General features: G+C 31.3%; 3 protein-coding genes across 3 annotated transcripts; 1 reads left to right on the top strand and 2 right to left on the bottom strand.

The window, feature by feature from the left end:
- Positions 1–215: 215 nt before the first annotated feature.
- On the bottom strand, positions 216–3183 carry LOC100647526 (dynein light chain 2, cytoplasmic). Its single transcript, XM_003403025.4, has 3 exons — positions 3004–3183; positions 2312–2429; positions 216–2141 (listed from the first exon to the last, which is right to left on the bottom strand). The coding sequence occupies exons 2-3, from the start codon at positions 2417–2419 to the stop codon at positions 1980–1982; spliced, it is 270 nt and encodes an 89-aa protein (XP_003403073.1). The 5' UTR covers positions 2420–2429; positions 3004–3183; the 3' UTR covers positions 216–1979.
- Positions 3184–5309: 2126 nt separating this feature from the next.
- LOC100646691 (lysosomal aspartic protease) lies at positions 5310–8608 on the top strand. The gene is made up of 7 exons (XM_012319670.3): positions 5310–5541; positions 6094–6341; positions 6962–7080; positions 7339–7538; positions 7614–7736; positions 7811–8057; positions 8176–8608. Exons 1-7 carry the CDS (start codon positions 5483–5485, stop codon positions 8335–8337), a joined length of 1158 nt encoding a protein of 385 aa, XP_012175060.1. The 5' UTR covers positions 5310–5482; the 3' UTR covers positions 8338–8608.
- Positions 8609–9331: 723 nt separating this feature from the next.
- On the bottom strand, positions 9332–12244 carry LOC100646934 (ubiquinone biosynthesis O-methyltransferase, mitochondrial). The gene is made up of 4 exons (XM_003403020.4): positions 11333–12244; positions 9816–10308; positions 9548–9728; positions 9332–9472 (listed from the first exon to the last, which is right to left on the bottom strand). Exons 1-4 carry the CDS (start codon positions 11572–11574, stop codon positions 9348–9350), a joined length of 1041 nt encoding a protein of 346 aa, XP_003403068.1. The 5' UTR covers positions 11575–12244; the 3' UTR covers positions 9332–9347.
- Positions 12245–12603: the final 359 nt, after the last annotated feature.

Below are 12603 nucleotides of genomic sequence, written 5' to 3'. Positions count from 1 at the left end.
AATTAGCAGCGACGAGGATCGCATTGCCTCGTTCTTCTTTCGTTTCTCTTTTAGATATATTTTCAAACATAACGTACGAATTTTCTTTTTTCAATTTTATCATATAAAATTGCAAGTGCTTCCACTTTTTTCTTTTTCTTTCTGTTCGGTAATCACGCAGTCCTGATATACATAAAAAAAACTTGGGAATTGGTTGATGAATTATTCACTCCACGTTTAATAACACAGTGAATATATATATATTTGAAATCTTATGGGAATTGATGGTTCATCAGCAATGTGTGAATTGATCTGAGCACAGCTTTGTTTTTTTCGCAATACTACACTTTTTCAAATTCTCCTATTTAACAAACTTCAAACACTAAATAAGTGTATCAGTTCTTCTCAATGTATTCTTTACAAATGCCACTATTCTTCATTCGCCTTTTATGTGCGTTAATACGTAAAAAAAAGAAGATACATCGAAGATGAGACCAAAGGGAATACGTTCACCTGAACATTTAGATTGGATTATAATCAAAAAGCGTGTAATTAATTCTGTCCCGCTTCTGCTATCTTTCTCTCTCTCTCTTTAGATGTAATTTGTCGTTTAAAAGGGCAACGTTCTCTGTTAAACTTTTATAATAATATTGCGTATTATTATAAAAAAATGCGTATTATTATAAAAAAGAACCATGCAAGTCATATACTTGTGACGATGTTTAATAATCAGTCTAAAATTTGAACAATGTAGCAACGTTGTGATAATCAAATACTGCATGAAAAATCGTTTTAAGATTGCACTATATATAAATAGTATAATATATATGTATAATCTATATTTTATCATATATATAAGTACCGTAATATTGGGTATTGGGTGTTACATAAAGGATAGAATTTAATGAGTTGAATATATCTGTTCCTCTTTTTTTTCTTTTGGAAAAAAAATGAAGAAAATATAGAAAGAAAGAAAGAAAGGAAGGAAGAAAGTAAGAAAGAAAGAAAGAAAGAAAGAGAAAAAGAAAGAAAGAAACAGAAAAAGAAAATAATTCCCTAAATGTATATTGCCTTAAGAATAATACATTTTGCAAAATTCCGTGTGCACAATATAAAAAAAACTAGAATTATGACAATGACTCGATTTGAATATTATGCAACATCTTACTTAGCACTGTGTAAATTTAAATAATCGTTACGTTTAAATTTATCATCAACGCGATAGCGGGTCCATAACTAAGCTTTCTCTCTCGTCAGCCTCACTTCCAGATTTTTTTTTACAGAAGTGTCACAGAATTCAAACGAATCGAAGATGATTTCGTTAACCACTTCTGTTTTGCACAGCATCACAGAATAAAGGGACAATTTACAACATTACATAAAATAATAATGATCGCAGCAATCAATCAAGGTTTGGCTTAGATTCATTATTGATGACTACTGAATACAGTTCTCCTCAAGCATAGTAAGATAATAAAAACCATACATGTAATTTGTATGAATGTTACATTATACTTAGGTGCATTTAGTGTATTAAACACTAAAAATTTATTAATTTAAAATCGCCAGTATTGAACTCAACCTCACATTATATATACCTAATATAAAACAAGAACACAACAAATTTTCTGGCATACATGATACATTTTAACATGTAAGATTGTATGTCAATTGATTTTCTTTCACTTTTTTTTCATTTCTTCTCATTCAGTTAATCATCTCCCTACCCTTTTTTTTCTCTCCGTAGCTTCTACAGAATTTTTCATTGTCTTATCTCCTGAGATAAGTAAAACAGCAAAGTCAATAGTACCAATGATCATTATATACTTTTATACTTCTTTGTTTAACTGGGAGTGCGTATTTTTTTTTGCTTGAAATCAAATTTCCATTATACACAATATTGTAATTTTTCTTACAGACGGTGACGTGATTTAAGGTATTTCCATGTAGCGTGTGTGAAGGGAGGAAGAAAGGTTTGTGATTACAGAATAGACTCCAATTTATCCACTTTTGAAGAGAAGGATCGCTACTTGACCCAAGTAAAAATAGATAAAATGTCTTGTTTCATGTGTTACATAGCTTCCAAAGTTACGGCCTACGATGCAATGCCACGTTGGATTATATTTTTTATCAAATTCTTTCTTAATGAAGGCTGCAATGTCCTGAAATAAAAATATATAATTAATCCATTATATTTCATACATTTATTTCTCTAATTCTCTTATTTATTATATCTAAATAAAGTACATTATATTCAAATTCAGGTACGTGTACCATTTCTCATCATACACGCAATATCTGTGATATCATTCAAGTCTCAATCTATACATACCTTTTCTATATTGTACTTTTCAAGGGCTTGAGTTGCACAGTCAACAGCATCCTGCTGCATCTCCTCAGACATATCAGCATTTTTTATCACAGCCTTTCTGTCTGACATTTTGATAGCTCTGAAACATACAGAAAGCAAGAAAAGAAAAAACCTGAATACACCTTTCTGTGCATCTTTCCATTGGAAAACATTCAATGTAAAAAATGCTAAGAGGCTAGCAATTTTTCTCTTTCTTTACACTGAAGGATGAAAAGAAAATACTAATTACGGTTACTGAGAGAACTATAAATTGAACCTGGGAAAACGAATGCGCGCAATTTTGACAGTAGCATATATGTCATTAGCCGGCATAATAATCCATCGAGCAGTCATTAGAAAACCCAGAGGATGATTAGATGTGTAATGATTGCGATACAAAATAATCGCGGAGAGTAAAGAGCTGCGGTGGCGAAACGCGGGAGGACAATGTTTTATCGATATGCGACGAAACGAGAATAATAATTCGTTTACACGCAATGCATCGTAACCAGGCCATGATAACGGCGGCTATTTGAAAATTAACATCGCGCTAAGTATAATGGTGATTAGATGAAATCAGAAAAGTTGACTTTTGACATAAGAGATGGGTTCCGGTCTAAAATATGAAAAAAAAAAAAAAATAGATTTTCTATTTGTATAACACATCGACATACCTTTTCAAATAACACGTTCACCAACTGATACACAAGAAAACGATCGTTATATTCTGGGCCCGGCGGTAATGTGTACTTATTTTTTTCTATGTGAACTGATTTACACAAAAATTTAGCTCGCTCAAGCCGACACCGACTATTCCTCGATTGAGTTCAAGACTGAAGTGCCCGTACTGCGATCCTGCCCACTGATTGGCCCGCGATTAGGGTCTTCTATCACGGTCTTCTATCAACCCAGAATGCATTGCTGGTAGCAACCCGCGTAAACATAAATTCGAGTAATCGATATGGAAACTCTTTCAACGAAAATTACAATCGTACGGCGATACTCTTTTTGTTTTTCATCGATTCAATTTTTATTCCCGTTACAAAATTGAATTTAGAGAGATTGTATAAATACAGTATAAATACAGTAATGAACAAAAGTGTTAGGATAAACTAAGTTAGTTTATAGAATTTTAAAAGTTAAGGTCCTTTGTTCAATTTCCCTGTAAAATGTAAGAAATATGAGTTGAAAATTATGATGACATTGATTTTGATTCCTAAAAGAAATTAAATAGAACCTTGGTTTTGAATGTCTGTTACACGAAACTGATATTTCTGTTTCAGTTACAATTTTTATAGTAGTTTTCATGTCGCTCCTAAATTATCGTTTATGGGTTCGAAACATTCGATTCTTGTATCGATTTTTCGATACTTCAAATTTAAATTTCGATAAAAATATAGAATGTTTTTACTATTCAGTTATATTGTATATCCACTGAATGATAATGAATAGACTGTGTATTCTTATGCATTTATAGGAAATTTTTAATTTGTAAAATTGCACATAATACAAAAAAATATATAAAATATCTGAAGTATAGTGCTAGAATATTTGGTAGATAGAACTACTTTAATTCTATAAAAATCTGCAGTTTAATAATAAACCATGGCATATATTTAGATATATTTAAATTCGAAAGTTACATATGTTTTACAGATTTCTACAGAATTTTATAAGAAAATCTGAATACAACTAATTTCAAAGCAAAAAACGAAACAATAACAGTTTTTTCGAGGTAAATGTCCAAATATTTTCGCCAGTTACTATATGTATATCTACACAAATGTATAGACAACTGTAGAAAACAAAAAATTTAATTTTACTAAATGTTTATTTTATTACAAGTAACATCTACTCTAAACTAAGAACTGAACTAGGAAAGAATGATCCATCTTTTGTCTGTAAAATTATAATAACAAAAGTACATATTGAATTTTTTCTTTCCTCGCATTTCATAAATTAGAAACTAAATTTGTTTCTACAATTCAAATTTTGTGAATTCGCTAATACAATATCGTTCTAAAGTTGAAATAGGTTATGCGAATTTTACGATATTTTAAACTTGTCAAATATACAGTACTTCGAAATATCGACGGAGACATGCACGACACGCGAAAATGTTATTATAATACCCTTGCAAAGCTAAATTACAGACAATTTGCCAGTCAATATCAATAATGCCAATAAATAACGTGTTTGTAAATGAAAGGTATTTGTCTTTCCTATTTATTTTCAATCGTACACAGAAAATATTTCAATATTCCTAATGATTTGACTGTAGACTTTTATGCAAATTCATATCTTTGAGAATATAATTAAAAGTGTAAAACCTCATTAGAAAATTGTTTTACTTGTTAAGTATTATAAAAAGCATTATAATCTGGATATTTCATACGTGCATTCTATGCAATTTGGCACTTTTAAATTTTCTGTAAATGCATAAAATTCCATAGTTTATTAATGATTTTATGTACACAAAAGTTATTTAAATTTGTTAACGTAAAAATATAATACCTTCTGATACCAAACAAATTTTTTTAAACTGAATAACTAGGTTCATTACGAGGTGGCGCTGGGTCGAAACGAATTAGATTATTACTTTCCTCACAAGGTAGCGCCACAACAAAGATACATAACACGTTTACTAACATAATCCTACTTCATATACATACACGCCACTTAAGCGCGATATCTTTCTACAAGTGGTTCGTTTTATGTATTTGCAAGTATTCAATCAGCTGACTGTGACAACAGGAACGTACCTACATTTTAACAATTTTTTCAAATTTTCGATTTTTCTGTGATGCTATATTTCAATGAATATCTATGAAAATTTTTACTGTAAGATATATACTATGAATATATGTAGTCTTGAGTTATTTATATAAATTTTTTACTTATTATATTTAAACTAACTTTATATATCAATATACGTGATATTGGCATGTGTCTGCTGGTCCAAGATGCGCATGCGCAAGAAGTCCCCGATAATCTCGGAGAATCCTTTATTAAGGGAGACTTTTACTCGATGATGCATTAGTGTTGTTTCTGCCAGTAGTGTTACGCAGAAAATTCGGGAAAAAGGAACTTCCTTTTCTGAACTTTGTTTGCTAAGATTCCTATTTCAAACAAGAGTTAGAAGCTTGTTTGAAAATGTACCGTGCTTTGTGCCTTTGTGCTCTCATAGCACTAGCCAATGCTGATTTGCAGAGGTAAATATAACAATTTTTTTTAAACAAAGAACATGACTTTCTATAATTGGCTCAGTTATTGTATTATTTATCATACATCGAGGCAAATTTTTAAATAATTTAATAATCGTCACATATTCCTCCAATTGTACTTGTTTGTATAAAATGAATAATCATTTTTGAAATGAATTTCATGTGTGATGTTTTGTAAATATAGCTTCAATGATTTTCATAAGTTGGCTTTCTGTGGTCTTCTTTTATCCCCCTAAAGAGGATACATTTCTATCCTCTTTTTTATTCTAATATCATTGCCCATCATTCTTCATATTCTTGAACATTAAAAATTTATCAGGATCAGAATCTCCCTCACATTTTAATACATACTTAAGTTATATATCAATATAAAGGTTTTTCAAAAAATAGAGAATTATTATTTAATGATAAATTGCTATTTACTTTTATATAAAATTTTGTTGCAAAAATTTGTTTGCAGGAGACTACAATGTTTCTTTATAGACTTAATTAGGAATTGCTAATGTAGATTTCAAAAATATATTTTTTGTTTCTTTCAAGAATTACTCTGCATAAGATAGACACTGTTAGGAAACAATTCAAAGAATATAACACTGAAGTATACCAAGCACACATGGTGCAAGGAAATTTTCCTCAGCCAGAACCTCTTTCCAACTATCTGGATGCTCAATATTATGGTGTCATTAGCATTGGAACTCCCTCACAAGATTTTAAAGTAATCTTTGATACTGGTTCCTCAAACCTCTGGGTTCCTTCCAAAAAGTGTCATCTTACCAATATCGCTTGCAGTGAGTATATTGTCAAAACTTATAAAAACTTTAAAAATCTTTTGTTTCACTTCTGTAATTCATAATTTATTTACATGAATTATATAAGCTATGGCGTATGATAGATCATAACTTAAAAATATTATGAAAATTATATACATAAAGTTATACTGAAATTATATACTGAAAGTTTAACTTGTAGGTTAAATGATAAAGAAACAGTAATAATAATATTGAGTAATTTATAAATTGTTATTACTTCTAACAGATTTTAGATGATTAGATTTTAGAATCTAAAAAGAATGGATATGATAACACTGTAACATAATATATCAGCACTATGAAGTGCAACTTCATCTCTGAGATAATGATAGTACTACACTTCAAGTACTTATAAATTAATTGCGAAATTAAAAACTTCTCTGTACGATTAAGATCAAATTATCTCTTTTTATAATATTGCTATCACTGTCATTATTACAATTAAAACTTTATCTTTTAGATAATAATACTACTACATATAGAATGTTTATAAATCAGTAAAAGAATTAAAAACTTTTTTATGTGACTAAGATAATGTTATCTCTTTTAAATTTGTTGTTTTCTTTAAATTTGACACAAATACCATATATTTTTTTCAGAGTTGCATCATAAATATGATAATACCAAATCGTCCACGTACAAGAAGAATGGTACTGATTTTGCCATCCGTTATGGCTCTGGAAGTCTCTCTGGGTATCTGTCTACTGATGTTGTGAATGTAAGTATTTACATGCAGATAACAGAGTATTTATTCTTTTCTTACAACTATTGATTTTGCTTCCCACGATTTTCCAACCATTATCTATAAATAACAATAAAAAATATATCGCCTAATCATGTGATTTAATTTCCTTCTAACTTTGTATATCCTCATATATTTTTTCGTGAATATTCACGTCTATCACTCAGCTGCATGTAATCAAATTAATCGAATTAAAAGAGGAAGTTAATTGAAGAATAACTATGTTTGATACAGGTTGCTGGACTGAAAGTCTCCGATCAGACTTTCGCCGAAGCTTTGAGCGAACCGGGAATGGCTTTCGTCGCCGCTAAGTTCGATGGTATCTTGGGTATGGCCTACTCTAAAATTGCTGTCGATGGCGTAACACCTGTCTTCTACAACATGGTCAAACAAGGATTGGTACCTCAGCCCGTTTTCAGTTTCTACCTGAACAGGTAGAATCAAAAATTATTCAAAATGTCATAGAGGAAACGGAAAAAATAAAAATCTTATTTATTAATTCATCTCAGAAACCCTGACGACAAAGCTGGTGGAGAATTGATCTTGGGAGGTTCAGATCCAAATCATTATGAAGGTCCATTCACCTATGTCCCAGTCGACAGGAAAGGATACTGGCAATTCAGGATGGACGGGTATTTATTAAATTTGTGAAAATAACTTTCGTAGTCCTAGAGAACAATGTGATTAACGATAATACGAATTTTAGAATCAAAGTAGGATCCCAACATTTGGCAATCTGCCAAAAAGGATGCGAAGCTATTGCTGACACAGGTACCTCCCTCATCGCTGGACCAGTCAAAGAAGTCGAAGCCATCAACAGTGCTATTGGTGCTACTGCCATTGCAGCTGGAGAAGCCATGGTAGACTGCAGTTCCATTCCTAACTTGCCTACGATTAATTTTGTATTGGGTGGCAAATCTTTCCCTCTAACTGGAAAGGACTATGTCTTGAAGGTAAGATAAATATCTTTTAATCTAAATATCTGTCAAGTATTACCGGAAGAAAACTTCATGATATAAAGAATTTCAACTTTGAAATGATTTAATAATGGTCTTGCTTTTTCTATCAAAGGTTACACAATTTGGTAAGACTGTCTGCCTCAGCGGATTCATGGGAATGGACATTCCTGAGCCAAACGGCCCACTATGGATTTTGGGAGATGTTTTCATTGGTCGTTATTATACCGAGTTCGATATGGGAAATAACCGTGTCGGTTTTGCCAAGGCAAAATAGGTTTATCTAATGTGATATGTTAAGATAAGCTTTTAAAGTATATACTTTTTCTTATATATCTATTTTAGCGTCATATTATGTTTATACGTCTTCTGTAATATTTCCAATAATTTCTCTGCTTATCGTCTGTATAATATGTATAATAGCTTTACGAGATAAAAATAAATGTAATAAATGCGCCGTCATGAGCATAAATAATATGCAAAACCTGCCTTATAACAAAATGTATAATATATTACGAAGACGAAAATAATAAATCTTTTTCATGTTACTCCTTGCGTTTTTTCTCCATTTACAGTCAATAATGACCACTAAAATCCGAACATCCGCAAAAATATTATCTATACATACAACAAGACAGTAGAAAGATTGTGTCTATACATTAAACAAAAAAAAAAAAAATAAAATAGTCATCCACAAGCAGCTCATAATCTCAATCTGTCCTGCAGAAGCTGAGAAATAGCCTGGAATCTGAATTATATACACTCCCATGTTTGGTAGATATTAAACAACGATAATTTATGTCGTGTTTCTCCTAAAATTCAGCCCTTTTATAATTCAATATTTTTAATTACGAAGAATAATCAAACTGTTAATATAAAAATATGTACGTACTGCATTCATAAAAATTCATCTGCTTAAAAATTGTTCCGTATATTAGTAGTCCACGCGAATAAAGTCATAGGTAAAAATTAGTGAATTATAATTTATGTATACACATATGAAATATTTGAAGGTGCAAACGTGCACACAGTGTATATAACGAAAAAATATAAGAATGATACAAATTCTTATTTAAACCTCATTTTCTTAGGTCAGGTATAGTTTTTAGATATATCACAGAGTATAATAAATAGTAATAATAATAATAGTGTCATATACCAATATATAAATTACAATATATATATATGTAAAATACTGAACTAACCCCAATAAATATATAAATCATAAATATATAAATATATAAATAATATATAAATAATAATGCATGAAAGAATAGGATATGTCATTTATTTCTCTTCTTTTCTCTTTACCGCGTGAAGTGCATAATTGATCGCCGTTGAGGTCCTCCAAGACCACTCTCTTTTCAAAGGATTGTAAAATAGTCCATGAATCAATTTTGTCTTGCAACCACCTAAAAAAGGGTCAAAGCTTTAATTGATAAAAGTTTGTAAAACCCCCTTAATATTATCAATGAAAGATAATATACATGTTTCTAATATGGACTGCATTTCGGCAGGAGTGACAAATTTATTCCAATCATGGGTGCCCTTTGGTATTAGCTTTAAAATATGTTCAGCTGTGATTATGCCTCCAAGCCACGAAGACAACGTTTTATTGAAAGTTGTAAGAAATATTGATCCTCCAGATTTTAAAGTACTTACACAGGACTGTGAAAAGCACAAAAGTATAGTCATATATACATAACCTTATTCATATTATATTAACTTTTTCTTTTTTATATAAAAAAGTTATACCTTTAAAAACAATTCCTTATTATTTACATGTTCTATAACTTCTGAAGCAACAACAGCATCGAATACTCCTTTATTAATCAATGCAAAATCTTCAATAGTTGTCTGAACATAGTTTAATTTTCCATCTAAACTAGGATCCAAAGCAGCATGTCCTTTTGCAACTGTTATTAACTCTGAAGAAGCATCAATCCCAGTCACGTTTGCTCCTGTTCTAGCTAAAGATTCCGAATATATTCCTCCACCGCAACCAACATCCAATATTTTAATCCCTTCTAATGGCAAATAAGGACATTTTATTTTGAATCCTGTATTTGCTAGACCATCTCGAACAAATTGTACTCTAAGAGGATTCAACAAATGCAAACAACTCATTTCACCATTAGTGTCCCACCATCTACTGCTTATTTTAGAATGGAACTCTACATCTGCGGGATCAACTGTTGATTGTTTTACTAGATTACATTTTTTTAACTGTTCGGTATGTTCAGATAACCTGAAATTATAAATCAATGTTTGAATTGTAATGAATCATGAAAAAATATTAACACGTTCGTCGCCCAGCGTGATTCAGCTAAGTTTCCTGTGGGGCCCAAATCCAACCACCGGTACGTAGAACGTAAATAGAGCGACAAATGGGAATTCATTGTTTATCGCCTTCGATTCATTGTTTATTGTCTTCGATTTGTGGCGGCACTCGACAAGACAAATACCATCACTCGACACTAACTAGAGTCGGACGACGGCAGCGCAATGGTTAGCGCCTTAGGTTAGGACCCAGGTTTTCGAATCCCGGCGATCGGAGTCCGATTTTTCTTCCAAGCATCAAAAAACGGAGGAAAAATCAGCAGTACCCCAGCAGTGACATCTTCTACAGCCCCTAGCGACAATTACTCCGGACGAGGACCAGTAATTAATCATCACGGACCATATCACCTCAGATTCATTGTTTATCGCCTTCGATTCATTGTAAAGAAAAGATTATTTAATTCTGAAATGGAGAAAGCGATAAGCTTTCCAGCTAGTATTCAGAGGGATCTCATGGCAGATATATCAAATCTTTCATTTAGTCGAGAAGCATACTTGTGAGACGTACATCAGTGATTTTTCATCCTCAAAATGTTCAGTAAACAGTGTGAAAATATATTTAAAAGTGAGGAGAGTAGTGATGACGGAGTCTACAACTATTGTTCGAAATGCCCAAAATCAACCCAAATGTGTTTGGAATGTTTTAACAAATACCATGCGATATAGAATAATATAAAATATTATTATCCAGAATATAAATTAATAAAGAGTATGGTATAATGTGTTTTTAATATTTTTATGTTATATATTCTATATATAATATCGTATATTTAATTAACTTGAACAAGAAGAGTGTCACCATACTTTAATGACGGGGCCCCCACGGAAGTATACCTGTCGCATAAATATGTGCGACATGGCAACGAACGTGATAATGAAAAATGAACTTTTGTTTTAATATATCAAAAATATCAAACATATAAGTTAGTTACCGGTTTCGAAAAGTAGAGCCGGTGGATATCAGCCGTAAAGGAGTAACTTTTGTGGTTCTCATGACTGATTTTCCATAAAAATCATAATAAAGAATTTTGAGAGTGCGAGGTAACTTTGAAGACATGTTAAAACAAATGAGGTGCAGGAGAGTGAATAACGTAACTTCAAATTCGTTCCAGTGAAAGTGTACAAAATAGCAACAGTCCCGCGTACGTTTTATAACAATCAAAACATTACACATGCCATCTATGAGTTATTGTTGGAACTAGAGTTAGTTATAGGCGAAAACAAAAAGGGAGTTTAGTGTCACTGGTCCTCTATTGCACACATTTATATACTTGAAAATTATCACTTGATGAAAGACTGCTCGACTTTTTTCAAGTCCACCCAAATGTTTGAGTTGCCCGATACCAAACGGTTCAAAAGATTCTCTCTCTCTTCGGCTCTTTCCAATTGTAGCCAGACCGTTCGACATTTTCTGAACATGCCGAGATAGTACTAGGTTGTAATATGTTACTTAATCAAATGGATTTTTAAAAAATTTGCTTATACAATCATATCCCTCGCTAAAAAAAGACCACCCATTGACATCATTTCTCTATTTGTTAGTTTTTGAAATATTTTAGGAAGTACCTTAAATATCTTTTTAGTTATGCTAATAACTTCTAATGAATTTGGAGCGTCCTGCTGCATCTTGTTTCCTTATTTTTCATTCTTGTATTCGACGTACATATTTATAACAGAACGATCAAAATCAAGTTTATATGTAATCAATCAATTTGCAGAAAATGATCATTAAGAACAAAAAATATCGAACGAAGTGAAAAAGAGGTCATGATATCTGTAAAAATGCAAATAGTGACATTGTATAATGATCATTTTTCAAATATATAAACGCTGTGCGATAGTGATTAGTGACATCAAACTCCCTTTATATTTTCACCTATAACTCACATTAGTTCTAGCAGTAACCCGTCATAGATGGCGCGTATAATGTTTTGAATGCGTAGTAAGTGTATATGTGACTATGTTGCCATTTTCCATATTTTCATCGACACGAGTTCCGAATTGTGTTGTTATATTTGTATTACATATATCATCACGGTGACATAATTTTTCAACAATTAGCTATCGACGATAATAGTTGCAACGACCATAATTTTCATTTATTTTTAATCAATGTCAAATATTGTGTCATTGAAAAAAATATTGAATATTGTAGCGTTGTGACATCAATAGTTACATACAAAGAACATGTTTGAAAAAATTA

This window comes from Bombus terrestris, chromosome 16 (genome assembly GCF_910591885.1).
Source record: "Bombus terrestris chromosome 16, iyBomTerr1.2, whole genome shotgun sequence".
Taxonomy (NCBI): Eukaryota; Metazoa; Arthropoda; class Insecta; order Hymenoptera; family Apidae; genus Bombus; species Bombus terrestris.
Note: the sequence above shows the minus strand (reverse complement) of the source record. Positions and strands in the feature narration are given on the sequence as shown.